The 17,834-nt window shown below is 43.3% G+C and overlaps 1 protein-coding gene across 17 annotated transcripts in view; it reads left to right on the top strand.

The window, feature by feature from the left end:
- Window positions 1-17,834, top strand: part of GRIP1 (glutamate receptor interacting protein 1) — a 695,200-nt gene that overhangs the window by 631,931 nt on the left and 45,435 nt on the right. For 16 of the 17 annotated variants that reach the window (XM_045062041.1, XM_023257209.2, XM_045062046.1 and 13 more), the window contains 5 exons: window positions 207-276; window positions 2,024-2,169; window positions 15,063-15,207; window positions 17,336-17,475; window positions 17,630-17,824. In XM_045062041.1, coding sequence (XP_044917976.1) covers window positions 207-276; window positions 2,024-2,169; window positions 15,063-15,207; window positions 17,336-17,475; window positions 17,630-17,824 — 696 coding nt within the window. The remainder of the gene's footprint in view (window positions 1-206; window positions 277-2,023; window positions 2,170-15,062; window positions 15,208-17,335; window positions 17,476-17,629; window positions 17,825-17,834) is intronic. The other variant, XM_045062050.1, reaches the window with a different exon arrangement.

Raw genomic sequence — 17,834 nt, 5'->3', positions numbered from 1 at the left:
GCTTTTGTTTTTCAGTTTGTAAATACTTCAACACAAATATCTTTATATCAAGAAGGTGTAATGTGCACATTTTCTAATCTGTTTGCTGAGCAGCTTTGCTTTGCATACAAACTGTACCTGCATTAACCATTGCTACAAACTGGAAATGTACAGTGTGGGTGAATCATGGGTATAAAGATGTGACTATTCTAAATCTATTATTACAGCACCATCCAGCAGAAAACCAGGAGATCCCCTTGTCATATCAGATATCAAGAAAGGCAGTGTGGCACATAGGTAAGGAAAATGAATTTTCTGGTTCATTCCAAGGCATTTCTTTGTTTTTCTTTTTTCTCTTTTTTAAGTAAACTCTATCCCCAATGTGGGGCTCGAACTCATGACCCCAAGATCAAGAGTCACATGCTCTAACGACTGAGGCAGCTGGGTGTAAGGCTTCCTTAATTAAAGTAGAAGTGACCCTTTCCACACCCAAGGTAGCCCTTCCTAATGAATCATTTTCCAGACAGCCACTATTAATTGATTATATTCAACATTTCTCACGCAATGACTGTGTAGCTCTCCCACCTTATTTATTTATTTTTGTACCCACTGTAGACAATAATCACCTGAAAATATTTGTTAGGGTCCTTCCCGAATCTATCATAGGCTCTCCTTCACTGACTCTCTTCATTTTCCAGCTAAGAAACTGGAAGTGGTCCTACTTATGGTCCCAATTATAAAACACCCCACATAGAGATAATAGCTTGTGGGAGAGCTTTGCGAGGTGCCCGAATGTCCTCCCTAGCCAAGCCAGATCCCTGAGCCTAGAACAATGTCCTATTTGGCCCATATACCATTAAACTCAGGGAGTCTCAAACTTTCAGTGTCACAGATCAAAATATTTTTAAATGTTTGGGAATACTTATGTAAGACTTAACTTTCTATTGTCCAATTAAGACTTAAAAAAAAAAAAAAGAAACCCTTCTATTAGCACAGTCATTTCATTAAAGAAATACTCTAATGCTCAAAAAGCAGGAAGGACATTGTATGGGGTTAGGTATATCGGGATAGGCTCAGATGCCATGACAGGGAGGCTCATAAACAGACTGGGTCAGACAAGACTGCACTGTATCTCATGTGACAGCTGGGAGGCAGGCAGGCGGTGCAGGACTAGGGCAGCAATCCTGCCATCCTCACCAGCTTGCTCCCATCATTGCGGTTTTCTAGCCATGAAAGGGAAGTGAGAGTGGTGTCGAGGGAGTCTGGGACATGCATCTTCAAGGAGCGACCCAGAAGAAGAGAGAGGAAATTAGATGCAGGAAAGCAGTTAGCAATCTCTGCCACAGACATAATGCATGAAAGATAGTCCTTCCCAAAACATAACCTTCCTTACAAATATGTACGTGTGTGCATATATGCACAAACACGTATCCATTCTCATTATTTTTCTTATTTCATGATGGACCTTAAATATTTTCAACAGACCTGCAGAGGTCCACGGCCGGTGTGAGACTCTCAGTGGCCACCTCGCAGATAGGTAGCATCAGATTCACCCTTTCTCCCTATGGCAGCCACAGTGTGTTTCCCGGGACAGGTGGAAAGGGCAGGGACACCAAGACTTTGACATCCACGAAGTCTCGCCCACCATCTCTCAGCCCTCTCCTAGTACCTGGAATTGCCCAGGAAGAAAAGGAGTGCACCGATGCGGAGAAGCATGAGGACTCCCAGTGTCTGTAAACCCTGCCCCTTCACCTCCCTTCCTGGGAAACTTAGAATTCCTGAGTGAAGCTTATATAGCTGTCCTCGATGACTTGAAGAAACCACTTAAAAAAAAATGTTTTTAATACTCTGAAATTTGGTGTCATGGCAGCCATCCAAAACAAGACTGGAAAAAAAGGGATTTGTTCATAAAATGCAATTTAAAAATAGCTGGAGGACGTCTTTCCCTCTCAAGCCTGCCATTACTGCCACACTCTTCTTAATGCCTCTTAAATGGCCAGGGTAAGTGCTCATTCGTCATGTGTCACTGTGCATTTACTAACAGGACTGGCACCCTGGAACTGGGGGATAAATTACTTGCGATAGATAACATCCGGCTGGACAACTGTTCTATGGAAGATGCGGTTCAGATCCTCCAGCAATGTGAAGACTTGGTGAAGCTCAAAATCCGCAAAGATGAAGATAATTCAGGTATTGATAGCCTTCTTAGTTACGACTGACTTCTCTAACTGCCCGTCTGTCACAAAAGATATGACATCTTGATGTTTTACATGCAACAGCTGGCTAGTGACTTTGCAGCAGAGTCTTACATAGTTAAAGGGGTCTTTACATTGTGTGTTAAGAGGGTACTATGAATTTTCAATAGGGGTGCTTTTAAATTGTACAGTTAAGATTTTTATTATACAACATTATTGCAGCTGTATCAAAGCAATGTTTAAAAATGAAAACTAAAGCATCACCCAATACTACCCTAACACAATGGAACTAGTCATTTTCTAGTTGATATTTGTATTACATAATCAGTGTGTGTTACACCTTCATAAGCACATTACCCACTTTTCAAACACTTAATATCTACCATTGTCTGTCTGTAATTTATTTATCATTTTTCTCTTCTTACTTAGATGGCTTCCAGTTATTGTAGATAATACAATCACAGACATCTTTACATATGGATATCTTTACTCAACTCTTCTTCTTCTTTTGAATTATTCCCTTAGGAAATACTTTTAGAAGTAGAACTGCTGAGTAAGAGTAAAAAGGAACTTCTCATGATTCCTGATGAGTCTTGTATCATAGTGTTTTCTTTTTTTTTCTTTAATTATTTTTAATTCTCAAGTTACTTAACATACAGTGTAGTCTTGGCTTCAAGAGTAGAACCCAGTGATTCATCTCTTACATATAACACCCAGTGTTCATCTCAACAAGCACCCTCCTTATTGCCCATCACCCACTTACCCCACCCCACCCCACCCCCCAACAACCCTCAGTTTGTTCTCTGTATTTAAGAATCTCTTATAAGGGTGCCTGGGTGGCTCAGTCAGTTAAGCATCAGACTTCGGCTCAGGTCATGATCTCACAGTTCATGGACTCGAGCTGCACGTCGGGGTCTGTGCTGACAGCTCAGAGCCTGGAGCCTGCTTTGGATTCTGTGTCTCCCTCTCTCACTGCCCCCCACCCCCTCGCACTCTGTCTCTGTCTCCAAAGAATAAAAATAAAAATAAAACATTTAAAAAATTTTTTTCCATGAGGTAGAGACTTAAAAAAAAGTAAAGAGTCTCTTATGGTTTGCCTCCCTCTCTGTTTCTATCTTATTTTTCCCTTCCTTCCCCTATGATCATCTGTTAAGTTTCTCAAATTCCACATATGAGTGAAACCATGTATCTTTCACTATAGAAAGCTTATGAAAGACATTGAAGAAGACACAAAGAAATGGAAAATTTTTCCATGCTCATGGATTGGAAGTATCCTGCTGTTTTCTAAAAGGGCTGTATTCATTGGTAGTGTTTCCAGTAATGGAGGAACACAATGGGACAGGGCTTGTCAAACTTTAAGGGCCTCAGAATCACCTGAAGAGCTTGTTAGAACACAGTTCCTGGATATTACACCCAGATGAGGCCCGAGACTCTGCATTTCTAGCAGCCTTCCTACTGTGGTCCAAGGAACACAATCTGAGCAGCAGTAGAGGCTCTTTTATCTGATTATGCTAAGAACCTAGAGCTGATTGAAAAAAGTCCATAATTGAACGACGCAGTTAATGTGGGGAATTAACAGAAAATGATAGCTATGGATAGCATAAACATTTAACTTAAAATTTTACCAATCTCAGGGGTGAAGCCAACTTCTTCGCTATGAATATCATTCTGCTGATCATAGTTACAAGTCTTTTTACTTGTTTGGATTCCTAAACCATACATATAATATACAGCTCATGATCTCCAGTTTTGTTTTTGTTTTAATATAGTGAAAATTTAAAGAATTTAATCTGAATGTTTACTCCATTTAGATTTTTTTACTTGCCCAATATTTTCAAGTTTTTCTTCTACAGAATTAACAGTAGATTTTTGCCTAACGACCTCCTTTATTGAATCTTTCCAAAGAATTTTATTTTGTTTTCATACAACCACTGTACTCATGTTTCATAGGTTATGTGAGATTCATCAGATTACATAGTTACAAAAACTAGTAAAACTAACATCAACAAGCTTGGGAATAAACAAAATTGACTAAATTTTTAAGCTTACAACACAATTGTTAGCAGGAACAGAGATTCACAGAGGTACTAGAGAGAGAGACCTATTACACTAGAGCATTCGATGGCATTGTAAGGTACATCTTAGGGGCACCTGGGTGGCTCAGTCTTAAGCCTCCGACTTCAGCTCAGGTCATGATTTCGCAGTCTGTGAGTTCGAGCCCCATGTCAGGCTCTGTGCTGACAGCTCAGAGCCTGGAGCCTGCTTTGGATTCTGTGTCTCCCTCTCTCTCTGCCTTTCTGCCACTCATGCTCTGTCTCTGTCTCTGTCTCTCTCTCTCTCTCCCTCAAAAAATAAATAAACATTCAAAAAATTCAAAAAAAAAGAAAGGTACATTTTACAAAGAGGATGGAGAATCAGTTAATCCAGTAATGGTTACAGAGAGAGTGGTTAAGAGAGCTTCGTTCCAACCAAAGACGAGTTATTGTCAGTGCTCTAGAATCTTCTATAATTAAGCCATCTAGATCTAGAGTTTGTGGTCTGGTAGGTGCATCCATCAGCAGAGCTGGTAAGGATGATTGTATTCAAATATATTTTATAACCAACGTTTAAAATTTTCCACTCATTATTTCTCAAGCAACTGATTTTCTGTACCAACGTTTGCATTCTTCTCTTTACAAGCATGCTTCAGTTGCACTTTCTTTGGGGGATTTATTTCCAAAAAGGATAAAGCCTCAAGCATCAGTCTGGGCTGTGTCCTAGTGAAGAGGCAACACTCTGTGGAGAAACCCATTTTGTGTGATTTGCCAAGCTAAGCAGATCTCAGCCACCTTCCTTGCAGAGTAAAAAACCCAAGCCAGAGATGAATATGTATAGTGCTCACAGTTGGCGGTGTTCCCAGTTCCAACACCAGGCTGTGCAGACATGTCAGGCAGGAAGAGTTCCAGAAACAATAACTGAGCACTTGGAGAGTCAGGTCTTACTTTCAATTGCTTCTTTCCTTCAGTTCATCTTTCCCCCCTTTCCCCTTTCACCCTACAATCCCTATGCCTAGTATTATGGTAATTATCATGCTTATTAAGTTTTTTTTTATTTTTTTAGGAGGCTGTATTTTTATTTTATTTAATTTTTTAATTGTTTAAATTTATTTTTGAGAGAGATTGAGAGAGAGAGAGAGAGAGAACAAGCGGGGCAGGGACATAGAGAGAGGGAGACGCAGAACCCGAAGCAGGCTCCCTCCGGGCTCTGAGCTGTCAGCACAGAGCCCGACGTGGGGCTCTAACTCGTGAACTGCGAGATCATGACTTGAGCTGAAGTCAGATGCTTAACTGACTGAGCCACCCAGGTGCACCAAGGAGGTCCTATTTTTAAAATTCTAAATCCTTCCGTTGAAAACTGTGCACCTACCCAAAATAAGACTGTAAGTATAGATGTGAGAGACATATTTACCCAAACCAGATTTTCTCGAATTGGCATATGAAAATATATACTCATTCAGACATGTTTTTATAACAGACCACTATTTGAAAATTACCATCTGATCATTGATTTGGAAGAATTAAGTGTTTCTATATCCTCTTCCAACATGAGGATATAAAGTACTGTATAACTTGAGTAGCTGACTACTCTTATTCAGAACAGAGCAAGGAGTGGGGGAGGAAATGATTCAAAATGAATTAGTTCAAGGCAGACTATGTGGTCCTAAAGAGCACAATGCTTTAAGATCAGGCCTGAGTTTAAAGTCCAGTTCCACCACATTTGAGCTATGTGAGTTTGGGCAGGCTACTGAACCAATCTGAGATTCCGCTGTATTTTCAGTAATGTACAGACAGCAATACTCGCCTTACGGAGCAGTTGTCACTTAGTAATAGAAATATTTACTGGCACAGTTGGTGTTCAATACATGGGGACTATTTTTATGGCTACTGCTTCCTAAAATGCCTTTCTCCACCTTTGTTCTTATCATTCAGCAAGATTTAAATGAATGGGAAGTAAGCATTAATCATAACAAGTCACTGATTTGGGAAGTTAGATGCTGTGCTTAATCTGAAATTAAACTGGTGATGTGAATTATTACCATCCTTGGTCTCAGTGTTTTAAAATGGCAATATTCAGCATATAGTCTCCACTCCCTAAAATGTTGTTCATATTCATGTTGGACTTTCTGTACTCTGAGAGTCTTCCAGTGCTTTCCTTGACCCTGCCCTCAATCCTTGCTGCTCTCATCAATTGCAGAAAGTTTATAACCATACGTGATAGAACTTCTTTTCCTAAGCTAGCAATACTGCAGTTGGGTTTAATAGCTGTGGCTTCAAAATGTGGGCATGTCTTCCCGTTACACTAATTTTATTGCTCTGCCTTGTACCTTACCCAAGGAGATGGTAGAACTACTCTCAAAATTGTTAAAGTCTTTGTTTTCCATTCAATCATGCCATCGGCATGTATTTGATGTGTATGAGGTGTTAGGGTCAGCCAGTTCTTAGATTAAAAAAGACACGATCGGGGCGCCTAGGTGGCTCAGTTGGCTGGGTGTCCAACTTCGGCTCAGGTCATGATCTCACAGTTCATGGGTTCGAGCCCCACGTCGGGCTCTGTGCTGACGTCTGGGAGCCTGGAGCCTGCTTCGGATTCTCCCTCTCTCTCTGCCCCTCCCCTGCTCATGCCCTGTCTCTCTCGGTCTCAAAAATAAATAAAACATTAAAAAAAAAAAAACAACACACAATCCCTGCCCCCAAATCAGTCACCACCTTATATGAGACACAGAAGAAAATAATTGATAGTATGATGAATGGGCTAGGTGTAAGCACAAAATGTTAAGAGAATACAGAGGCATCCATTTGAGCCTGGGGAGCTCAAGGATTTCTAACCACTTTGGTCTTGAAAGGGTTTGGGAGGTGTTGTTAGAATTAACCAGAAGACAGTGAGCCAAAGCAGGAGATCAGAAAGCATGACACATCCTAGTAACAGATATAGCCGGTGCACAAATTATGTGTAAGGACTCGGTAGTTGGCAAGTAGAAAGATATACTGAAGCCAGACCATTACAGTCCTAACCCATGTTAAGAAATTCAAACCTTACTCCAGAAGCCAATGGGAGCCATTAAAAGACTTAAAGCGGGGAGTGAGGCCATAGTATTTGGTCAGTGATGACCCGGTTGCCATTGTTTCGTGAAGAATGGGGCACACTCAAGGGTCTGAATCAACTCTTGTTTCTAGTCCAGCCTCGGGGAGCAAGAGAGTGAAATGACTAAGAGCTCTAGGCTAGCTTCACAACGGACAAGCTGGGAAACAGGAAAATTAAATTCTCTGAGCATCCGTTTCTTCATCTGTACATGTCCATTTAATGCCTATTTCACATGGCTGTTTTCAAGGATCCAAGGAGGTGATACATGTAAGCGTGCAGCAGTGATGTGTGGTGCCTACCAGGGCTCAATGAATCCTAACTACCAGCTGCCAGTATTAGGATGCTTTTACGTTCATCGTAGCTTTATTTTACGATGTCCAAATCTTTTGGAACCCTTGGAATTGTAGGGATCTGCCTCCCTCCCTCCCCGCGATGTTCAGTGACCATCCTGCCTTCAGGAGCTTTTGTGTTTGTCATCTTTCATGACCACAGGAGGATAAGCCAAGTAGAGCCAGATGGCTCTTGCCTGGGTCCAAGGCTCCAAAACAAGGGCTGTTACCCAATCCTTAGGTCCCCAAAGATGCAAATAACCCTCTTGAAATAAAATCTATTGTCTTTTTTTGATTGTGTCCAGATCCAATGTAAATGAAGAGAGGGGGAGTGGCCAGCCGAGAAGCAGCCCTGAAGCAAAACAGTTGAGAATTTGGGGACTTGAAGGAAGAAATAGGTGGAGACTTGCAAATGTCTGTCAAATAATTCCTAAGGGCCTGTGTGCTCTGTATTACTGCCTTTGTGCCAATCAAACATATAGCTGTTAGCGATTTCTCTCTTGATCTGCAGATCAAGAGACCTCTCTTATAACATGGAGCATGTTTTTAGAGACCATAAATGCAATATTTTACCTCCATGGGCTCTAATTTATATAGAGAAACATTTCCAGGCTACAATTTGTCCCATCAAAAGCAAATTACCTTTATGCCTTTCCAAACAGAGCCTTGTGCACAGATAGCTTTAGTACCAGTGAAATCTGCCCTTCAAAGATTTGAGCTTTCATTTTTTTTTTCAGTAATTTCCCCTAGCTTTTCTCCCCCTCAAATCTAGACTGAAGTAGCAGAAAGTCCCCATTACAAGCAAGCAAGAATGATCCTTGCTGTGCTAGGAGCGGTGGTTAAGGGGTGGTTTTGGCAAAAGACTGGCTTCAAGAAAGAACCTATAATAGATTTTTAAAAAGGGGGGCGGGGGGGTGTCTTCCCTTTTTTCATGCTTGATCTCAGAGTAATGGTTTTCTTTTTTTTAAATATTTATTTATTTGGGGGAGAGTGCAACCAGGAGAGAGGTAGAGAGAGGGGACAGAGGATCCAAAGTGGGCTCTTCGCTGACAGGCTTACATCAGAGAGTGCCATGTGGGGCTTGAATTCATGACCTGAGCCAAAGTGTGATGCTCAACCGACTAAGCCACCCAGGCGCCCCTCAGAGTAATGGTTCTCAAACTCTAGTCAGAATCACCTAGAAGTCTTGCTAAAACACAGATGACTGGGTTCCTCCCCCAGACTTGGGGATTCCTATATGTCTGAGGTGAAGAGAATGTGTATTTACAACAAGTTCTTAGATATTGCTGAAGTTCCTAGTCCCCAGACTACACTTTGAGAAGCATCACAAAGCAGTGTAATGTGGAGATGTGTATGTATGTACATATATGTATATGTATATGTGTATGTATATATTATATATACATATATAATTATCATAACAAAGAAATTCAAATTCTCCTCTCTGACACTCAGCAACTCCTTGGAGCTCCGTTGGTACACTATTTAGTGGCCAGATAAAATGACCACACAAGAGTAGGAAGCTGTAAGGGGTGTTGTTCTAAATGGTTTATTTTCTCAGTCCTGTCCTCCAAGAAACATAGCCATACTCCGTGAAATGAATTCTGTCGCTTTTAGTTGAAGTGAACTTTGATTGACCTGTACGTTTATGCATTCCAAGGGCTCTCTCCCAAATCCAGGCCCCCCGTTTGGTCACAGAAGCAGCTGCCATTATGGATTCAAGCCGGATAGTGTTCATTTGGTTAAATAGTCAACACTCAAGACGCCCGAAAATAACATTGTAGATAAGTAACGCTGCAATTTTGCATCTGTTCTGTGGTCCCATTAATTTTCTTAACTAGAGCCGAGCAGAACAAACAAGTAGGCCGGCCCCCTTTCATGTCTTTCGCTAATAGTTGTAAACCTTCTGTTGCGATATAAAAGCTTCTTATAATATCATTAACATCTGTTTGGGCTCACTTTGAAACTTACTGGCGATCCTGCATTTTTGTCTTCTCAGAAAGTTTTTGTTCTGGCTAAACACTCCCGTTGCTCCTTTCTAAGCTGGAGCAGCCTCAAGGAGAGAGGGTCTTGGAATGCTTCCACCTCCAAAATGGCCTGAGCATGAATGGTGGTTATCACCCTCCTAAGCTGTAGGACCTTACAACTGCCAGTTGGGCTAAAGCCCGAGAAGACAGATGGAGTGGGAAGTGTAGCCTGAAGCTGACTCAGACACTCTCAGCACTGTGGAGGGAGGATGCTCTAGGTTTGCTGGTCCCCACGGTGGCAGCCCGGCTCTTACCGTCACTCTTTGAGTGAGCCATAGTTGGGTTTACATCACCTTCCGGAAGAAAACTAGACCTCAGAGTCGCCGGGACAGTGACTCACGAGGCTCTCTTGGAGACTGCGTCCCTCGGAACGGTGACTCGGGCTGACAACATCCACTTATCCTCTCGCTCATTTGTCCAGCCGTTTACCAAAGTGCCCGGGGTGCCAGACATTGTTCTGGGGACATGAATACAACATGTCTATTTTCTTTTTTTTTTTAATTTTTTTTTAACGTTTATTTATTTTTGAGACAGAGGGAGACAGAGCATGAACAGGGGAGGGGCAGAGAGAGAGGGAGACACAGAATCTGAAATGGGCACCAGGCTCTGAGCTGTCAGCACAGAGCCCGACGCGGGGCTCGAACTCACAGACCGTGAGATCATGACCTGAGCCGAAGTCGGACGCTTAACCGACTGAGCCACCCAGGCGCCCCAACATGTCTATTTTCAAGGTGATCCTATTCGAATGGCGGAGACAAGTAGAGAAATCATTCAAACATAGAGTGAAAAGTATAGACTAGAACATGCATGCATTCTGGATGGGGGCAAATATTGGTTCTCAGGGAGCAAAGAATCTTAGACATTATATTAGAATGGTTTGTGGCCCTTCAAAGCTCAACCTTACCTGACTGAATCCATTCTTCAGATTTAATTTCTCTTGTTACAGAGAATTTAAATTGAATTGAATGTTTCTCCTTGAGGAGGGGAACAAGAATGAAGAGGAGTTGAGAACACTGGTAGAATACACAGGAGCTATGGGATCCCCTGGAAAAGCTGCTGGCCCCGGCCCGGTAACCAGGAAGGCTTCCTGAAAGACGAGACCCATGAGCCAAGTCCCAAAGGAAGGGTAGAAATTCTCCGGAGAAAGAAAGGCGTTTGTGCATAGGGAGTAACACATGCCAGGTTGAAGATGTTAGAAAAGCACTTTTCTAACTACGCTTTAAGGAGCTACGGCTGGTTCAGTGAGGAGAGAAGTTAGGAGATGGGACTGTGGTGGGAGAGGGGGCATGACCCTCTGGGGACTCAGAGGCTCCCGCTCAGCTCATACAAAGTGGTTGTATTTTATTCTCAAAAGAACTGAGGAACTTACAGGAAAACTTCAAGTAAGACAGTAACATATTCAGATTTATGCCTTAAAAATATGCTGGGAAGAAAAGAGGAGGAGTTGTCTATTGGCAGCACTGGTGAAAATAGATGTGGGGGAGGGGCAAAGGCAGGAGCCCAACCAGGAAAACAATTTAGGAAGAAACTGTGAAAAAAAACAGGGCAGAGCTGAGGTGGGGGCCTCTTCTAGAGCGAGTGTCGGTGGGAAGTTCTGGGAACGTCGCCTGGTGGACAGATGGCTCATAAGGGTCTGGATGAGACAGTGTGCGTGCAGCCACCACCGTCTGTGAAAGTAAGGAAGCCAGACTAATTAAATAATCGTTTACTCAAGGCATCCATGAGTGTTTTCTAAGGAAATTTCTATCTTTTTTTTTTTAAGTTTGTTTAAGTAACCTCTACACCTGAGGTAGGACTGGAACTCGGGACTCTGAGATCAAGAGTCGCATGCTCCTCCAACTGAGCCACCCAGATGTCCCGATATTTTTACAGTTTTCGGGCGTCTGGGTGGCTCAGTCGGTTAAGCATCCGACTTAGGCTCAGGTCATGATCTCGCAGTTCGTGAGTTCGAGCCCCGCATCCGGCTCTGTGCTGACCGCTTGGAGCCTGGAGCCTGCTTCGGATTCTGTGTCTCCCTCTCTCTCTGCCCCTCCCCTGCTCCCGCTCTGTCTCTCTCGCTCTGAAAAATAAACATAAAAATATTTTTAAATAAATAAATAATAAAAAAAAAACAATTTTATTACGAAAACTTCAAATGTATTTTTTAAATGGAGAAGAATGGTGGCATGGACCATCCAACACCACCAAGCATCATGGACCATCCAACACCACCAAGCATCATGGACCATCCAACACCACCAAGCATCAACAACTGTTAACTTAGGATCAATCTTGCTATACAGCTCCACTCTGATCCTAATTTCCCCACTCCACCCACACACTGAATTACATTGAACAAATTCTAGACACCTATCACCCCACCTTATAAACACTATTAATGTATCTACAAATGATATTCTTTTAAATGATTTCTAAAAGATGTATCTCCATATCATCACAGTTTAAAATATTAGCAATAATTCCTAATATCATCCAATATTCATTCAGTGTGCCATTTCCTTGATTTACGTGTGTGTGTGTGTGTGTGTGTGTGTGTGTGTGTGTGTGTGTATCATTAGTTATGTAGGTAGAGATAGATAGATAAACTGATAGATTGATTTAAAAAAAAAAAAAAACAGGGGCACCTGGGTGGCTTGGTCGGTTAAGCGTCCGACTTCGGCTCAGGTCATGATCTCACGGTCCGTGAGTTCGAGCCCCGCGTCAGGCTCTGTGCTGGCAGCTCAGAGCCTGGAGCCTACTTCGGATTCTGTGTCTTCCTCTCTCTCTGACCCCCCCCCCCCCGTTCATGCTCTGTCCTCTCTCTGTCTCAAAAATAAACACTTACAAATTTTTTTTTTAATTAAAAAAACAGTTGGTTTTAATTTGGTACAAAAAACCTACTCATTGTTTTTGGTTGAAATGTCTCTTAAATATTCCCTTTCTGGTCTTTGTTCCTGACAATTTACTTAATGAAGAATTCAGAAATAAGCTTCTATTTCTGTCATAATCTAACATAGCCTCACTTCTTCCTGTTTCCATCCCAACGTGACAGATAACAGGAGTGTGTCCATCCTCACTAAAATACTGCCATTTTTTTAATTGGCATCCCCATCACAATTTAAACTCATCGAGTGCCTTAAGAACTGACGGCTTGTTATTGTGAGGCCTCAGCTGCCTACGTTAAAAATGTCCCTACATAAAGTGGCCTGTCTTAAACCCATTCACTCTATTCTGGTGTTATTTTGTCATCTTTGTGATGCAAGTTGCAAGACTGTCAAAAACAAAAAACAAAACAACAACAACAACAACAACAACAAAAACCACCCAGGGCACTCACTCTGGATCGCCTAAAGAAGAAGTGAAATAGAACCAGCTCTTCCACCTTTTCCCAGCTAGTGGGACTGCACCCAAGCCCAGCTTCCTATAGACCAGTGGTTATTTTCATCTGGGCTGAACTTTTAACTGAAACTTCCCACAGGTTCCTGGGTTCCGGTACTGGACAGCTGTCATTTCCCACAACTCCCATTAAGCACCGGTGGCCAAGTCCAGACTATTTGGTGTCCATTGACAAAGCGGTGTTCCTGCTTGCCCTATAAGGCAGAACAATAAAGGTCAGGGTCTTTCCACCGGCATAAACACCCGCACTGAATGACCAGTAGAGTGAGTGCCCCGGGGGTGACTACTATTTAATAATGCCAAGGTCTACTAATCAAATGACTCACCTAGAATTCTATCCAGAATATAGTTGGTAGCACAGTCTACGAAGTACATGTAATGTATCCAATAATACCCTATTCCTTTATGTCAAAGCCAGCTCTGGAGGATGATGACGTTATCATAGTGTCGAAAATTTAGACTTTTGACCTCTGCCTCCACACGGTACTGTATCCTCCTGCTTCCTTCAGCAGCTCCCTAGCACATGATCGATCACCACCTTGTTGGCCACTTGGGTAGAAGCCTGTAAGTAGTTTGTGAGCCGTCAAACTAAAGCTCTTGACGCTGGATGTGGAGGCTTCTTGTCTGCCAGTACAGATTTGAGTGTAATATTGGATATTTTTATATCGTAAGAGGTTGATTTAAGCATTGCCGCGTGTGGTAGACGGTCTTGAATTCTCTGTGCATGGAGCTTATTAGGAGTAGAGTACCGAGGAAGTGGAGGGGATGGGTACATTCCAGAAGTCGCAGTCTATGGCAAGAATGAAGTAAACGCTGGCAGGAGAGAACATATCGCTTCCTACGCTGCTCTACAGACCTTTCATTTTACGCTCATTGTAATTGTTCACTGTACACACAGATAATTGAATCGTTAATGCAGGCTCTTCTTTTCCTCCTTATTTCAGGGTCTCATGTCATAAATGAACAGCTGCTGCTTGCAGAAATGTGACTGTGGTAATGCTTAACCAGGATACAGTCTGATTGTAAAACTGACTGTGTTAAAGTAGCTCCGGGACCATTTCACTGTATCCTTGGGTACAGAAATGAAACAGCTCCTTAGCCATTCGCGGCTCCGGGGCACAAGGAGTAGAACGAGAAATGCCCAAGGACTTGAAGCATGTCACAAGCAAAGGAAAACACTTTGAAATCTGAGACTGCATATTTGTAACCCTGACACACTGAAAACCCCCAACAGTGTTAAAGGTGTCCCGTGACATCTTGCCGGCCAGTGCTGTGGGAAGACCGCATTAACAGAGGATTTCCTTCATACCAATGTTAAATAGTGAAAGTTAGTTCATGACCGTGGCAGCCTGGTATATGCTACCGAAACGTGATTTGCACGGCTCTTAATCTCTAGAACAGAGGAGAGAGAACCATTCAAACCACGACTTTAATACCTGTGAATTTATCCGTAGGATTGACGTGTTAAGATACAATCAGTGGAATGACGTGTAAGGGATTTTAGCTTTCTAAGCCACCTCGTCCGAGCCCCGCTTGGCCATGTATATGCTAACGTTTGCTCCAACCCTGAGTAAAGTGTTCTCATATTGGAAGTTAGCTTGCTTGGAAAGGCCTGGAAATAGGAGTGGCCTGGCCGGGTCTCTGTCACTGCATGACTCTCCCTCTCTCCTGCTTCAGTTTCTCCTCAGCCCTGCGCTCATGCCTCAGGTATTTGTGGCACACAAGTGCTGGGCAAGCCCTGTACTGGGTATGGACACCGTCCAAAGGGCCTGCGGTGCCGGCTCGGTGGCTCACTCACTGATTTCAAACACAGGTCATTAGGCAGTGAGCCCCTTCCCGGACACTAAGGTAACCACATCCCTGTATTAGAATGTGACACATCCTAAGGAGATTCTGCTTCCCCAGATAATGATTTCCTGAGACGTAAGGTTTTCACGATGACGTTTCGAGTTTCTTATTCTGTGTATGAATATATGTGTCGTCTTGCTTCGCTTTTTCCAAAGAAACCGATTATGACTCCTTGGCGTTTATTGCAGATGAGCAAGAAAGTTCCGGAGCAATTATTTACACTGTGGAGCTTAAGCGCTATGGGGGGCCCCTTGGCATCACAATTTCAGGAACTGAAGAGCCGTTTGATCCTATAATCATTTCAAGCCTCACTAAAGGGGGATTAGCTGAAAGGTAAAATTTCAAGAAAATGCTACAATTACCTGTGTCTGAGATGGGTTGCTGTCCTCACAGCCGCATAGAAGTATGCTCCCCTCTCCTGCTTGGTTACCTGTTGACTTTTTCAGATCCGCACAAAGAATTGATTTTAGAGCTTGAGAACTCTCAGGCAGAGCTCCGACTTGACTTTGAGGGGCATCTTACGGGCAGTAACAGATACCATGGGCTTAGCCTTGATATTACTCTCCGGAAATGTATACACTTGACCACAGTCGACTGGAGGTGGGTTTATATTGTGTCCATTTTGAGAGGAGACTGAAGTTCAGGGAGGTTAAAAGGCTTGTCCAGTTCAATTCCGCAAACATTTACTGAGGCTCTGTTACCTGACAGGTACTGGGTTTGGCCGCTGTGTTTTTCAGAGAGGATGACCCAGGCTTTGTCTTCAAAGATTTGGGGAAACAAAGTGTAGTGACCCATCTTCATAATGTCTTGTAACTTAGAAGGTCCATCTGTTGTGTTGGCACATGTGTGGCAATGATGCGCACACACACCCAACCCCCGCTAAACTGCTTTTCTTTCTGAGACGTGATATGGTGCATCTTCCAAACCCCATAACCAGATCTTTCCTCTGGTAGGCTTGCTCAGGGAAGCACACACGTCATTCATGCCGACACGAATAATGGTTTGCAGAGTAGAGCTGCAGCACTGCAGAATTTTGGAGCTTCCAGGCACCTTGGAAGTCAGCTCCCCCAACATCTTCATCTGGGAGATGTGGGCACTGAGACAGCTCAGAAAGGTTCACCCTGTAGGAATGTCACAGTCCGGTATTAACAGAGATGCCGACGCTGTGGTATTCTTCAGATATTCTCTTTTCCTAGCTTCCCCTGCTAGAGAGACAGTCCCACATATCTCTGTTAGGGAGACAACAAGAAAAGATTAATATTGATCTGATTCGGCCACCTACCGGTCAAGTGTTCTATGGTTTACAACACAGATCCTTCATAAACCGGAGATCCTTTATGAATGAATTAAGTGATCTTTCTTTTTCCCCCTAAGGAAAAATGTCCTTGAGAGTAGATGCATCGGTCGACTCGTTAAGCGTGCTCTCATAACCTGTGTGACCGCATGTCACCTCTGTTACCCCAGTTGCTGCTGCCCAGCGCCCCAGAAGCAGGCTGTGGTCAGAACGCTCAGCCTCAAGCAGCCTGTGAGCTGGGCCACTTCCTTCCCTCAGCGTGCTTACAGTGAGCCAGTACAATAAGAGGCTAGCGCTTGGAGAGATCTGAGTGTTTATACCATCCCTGAGCTTGAAAGCTTATGACCCTACTCCTTCCCCACCCTGTGCTTCCAAAGATGGATATGGTGAACATCAGAATTACGAATTCCAACCTGCCTGCTCAGAACTGGGTGAGGGCGGAAAGAGAAGAGAAAAGGCCAAAGGTTTATTAGTTCATCGATCAATAAATTTCCTTTATCCATCTTTCAAGCAGCAGGCTGAGCCCTTTACGTGAGATTCCCCGTTTAATCCTCAGGGCTCCCCTGAGAGATGGTTATCCCCATTTTGCCCCCTGAGACGTGAGGAAACTTAATGAAGGTTCCCCGGGCCACACAACTGGGAAGTTGGATTACAATGTAACATTAATTGATTCCTGAATGGAGCCTTTTCTATCCTTGGAATTACCAACAGAGGGACCCCGACGCACCAGGGTCTGGTGTAGGTCCCCACCTCTTTGAGCCTCACTTCCGGTGAGCTGCGGGAGTGATTGTGTTCAGCCTTTCAAATCTGTCAAAAGAAGGCATGCCCCATACTAAACATCGCTGCGTTTATTGTCCAACATTGTTTCTTTCCTCGGGATCTTTAAGAGGTTACCAAATGACCCAGCGTTTTTTTGGAACGTAAAAAGCACACAAGTCCGTTCGAAATGCTAATTACAACAGTTTTTCTGATTTTATTTGAAACTAAAAAGTGATTCCCAGCAGATGCAGTTATCTTGTACCATTGCCCAGGAGAAAGCTAGAAGTGGCTTCTAGAGACCCTTGCCAAATCTTTATTACTATGAATATATAAAGTATGGTGGGGAATTGATATTCAGCTGCACACAGGGATTATTTCTACCTTTCCTATTACCATGTGGTGTTTCAGAACCGGCGCAATCCACATAGGAGACCGAATCCTGGCCATCAACAGCAGCAGCTTGAAAGGGAAGCCTCTGAGTGAGGCCATCCATTTGCTACAGATGGCCGGAGAGACCGTCACCTTGAAGATTAAGAAACAGACAGATGGTGAGTGGGTCGAGAGCCACAGTGAAGGGTTTTCAGTGCACTTCTTTCCCTGCGTGTGTGTGTTTCTAAGGAAATGACTCTCCTGAGGGAGTATGTCAATATCTTTTTATTTAAATGGACGCTTAGACTTCAAACTCCTTCTCTGTCTTTAAAGCCCAGGCAGCATCAAGTCCCAAGAAATTCCCCATCTCTAGCCACCTGAGTGACCTGGGAGATGTGGAGGAGGACCCCTCTCTGGCACAGAAGCCAGGCAAGCTCACTGACACGTACCCCTCCACCGTGCCCAGTGTGGACAGTGCGGTAGACTCGTGGGACGGCTCTGGAATAGATAGCGGCTATGGGAATCAAGGTATGTCCTA

The sequence above is a fragment of the Felis catus genome, chromosome B4 (genome assembly GCF_018350175.1).
Source record: "Felis catus isolate Fca126 chromosome B4, F.catus_Fca126_mat1.0, whole genome shotgun sequence".
Lineage (NCBI taxonomy): Eukaryota > Metazoa > Chordata > Mammalia > Carnivora > Felidae > Felis > Felis catus.
The sequence above is the reverse complement of the archived record's forward strand: the minus strand, read 5'-3'. Positions and strand labels throughout refer to the sequence as shown.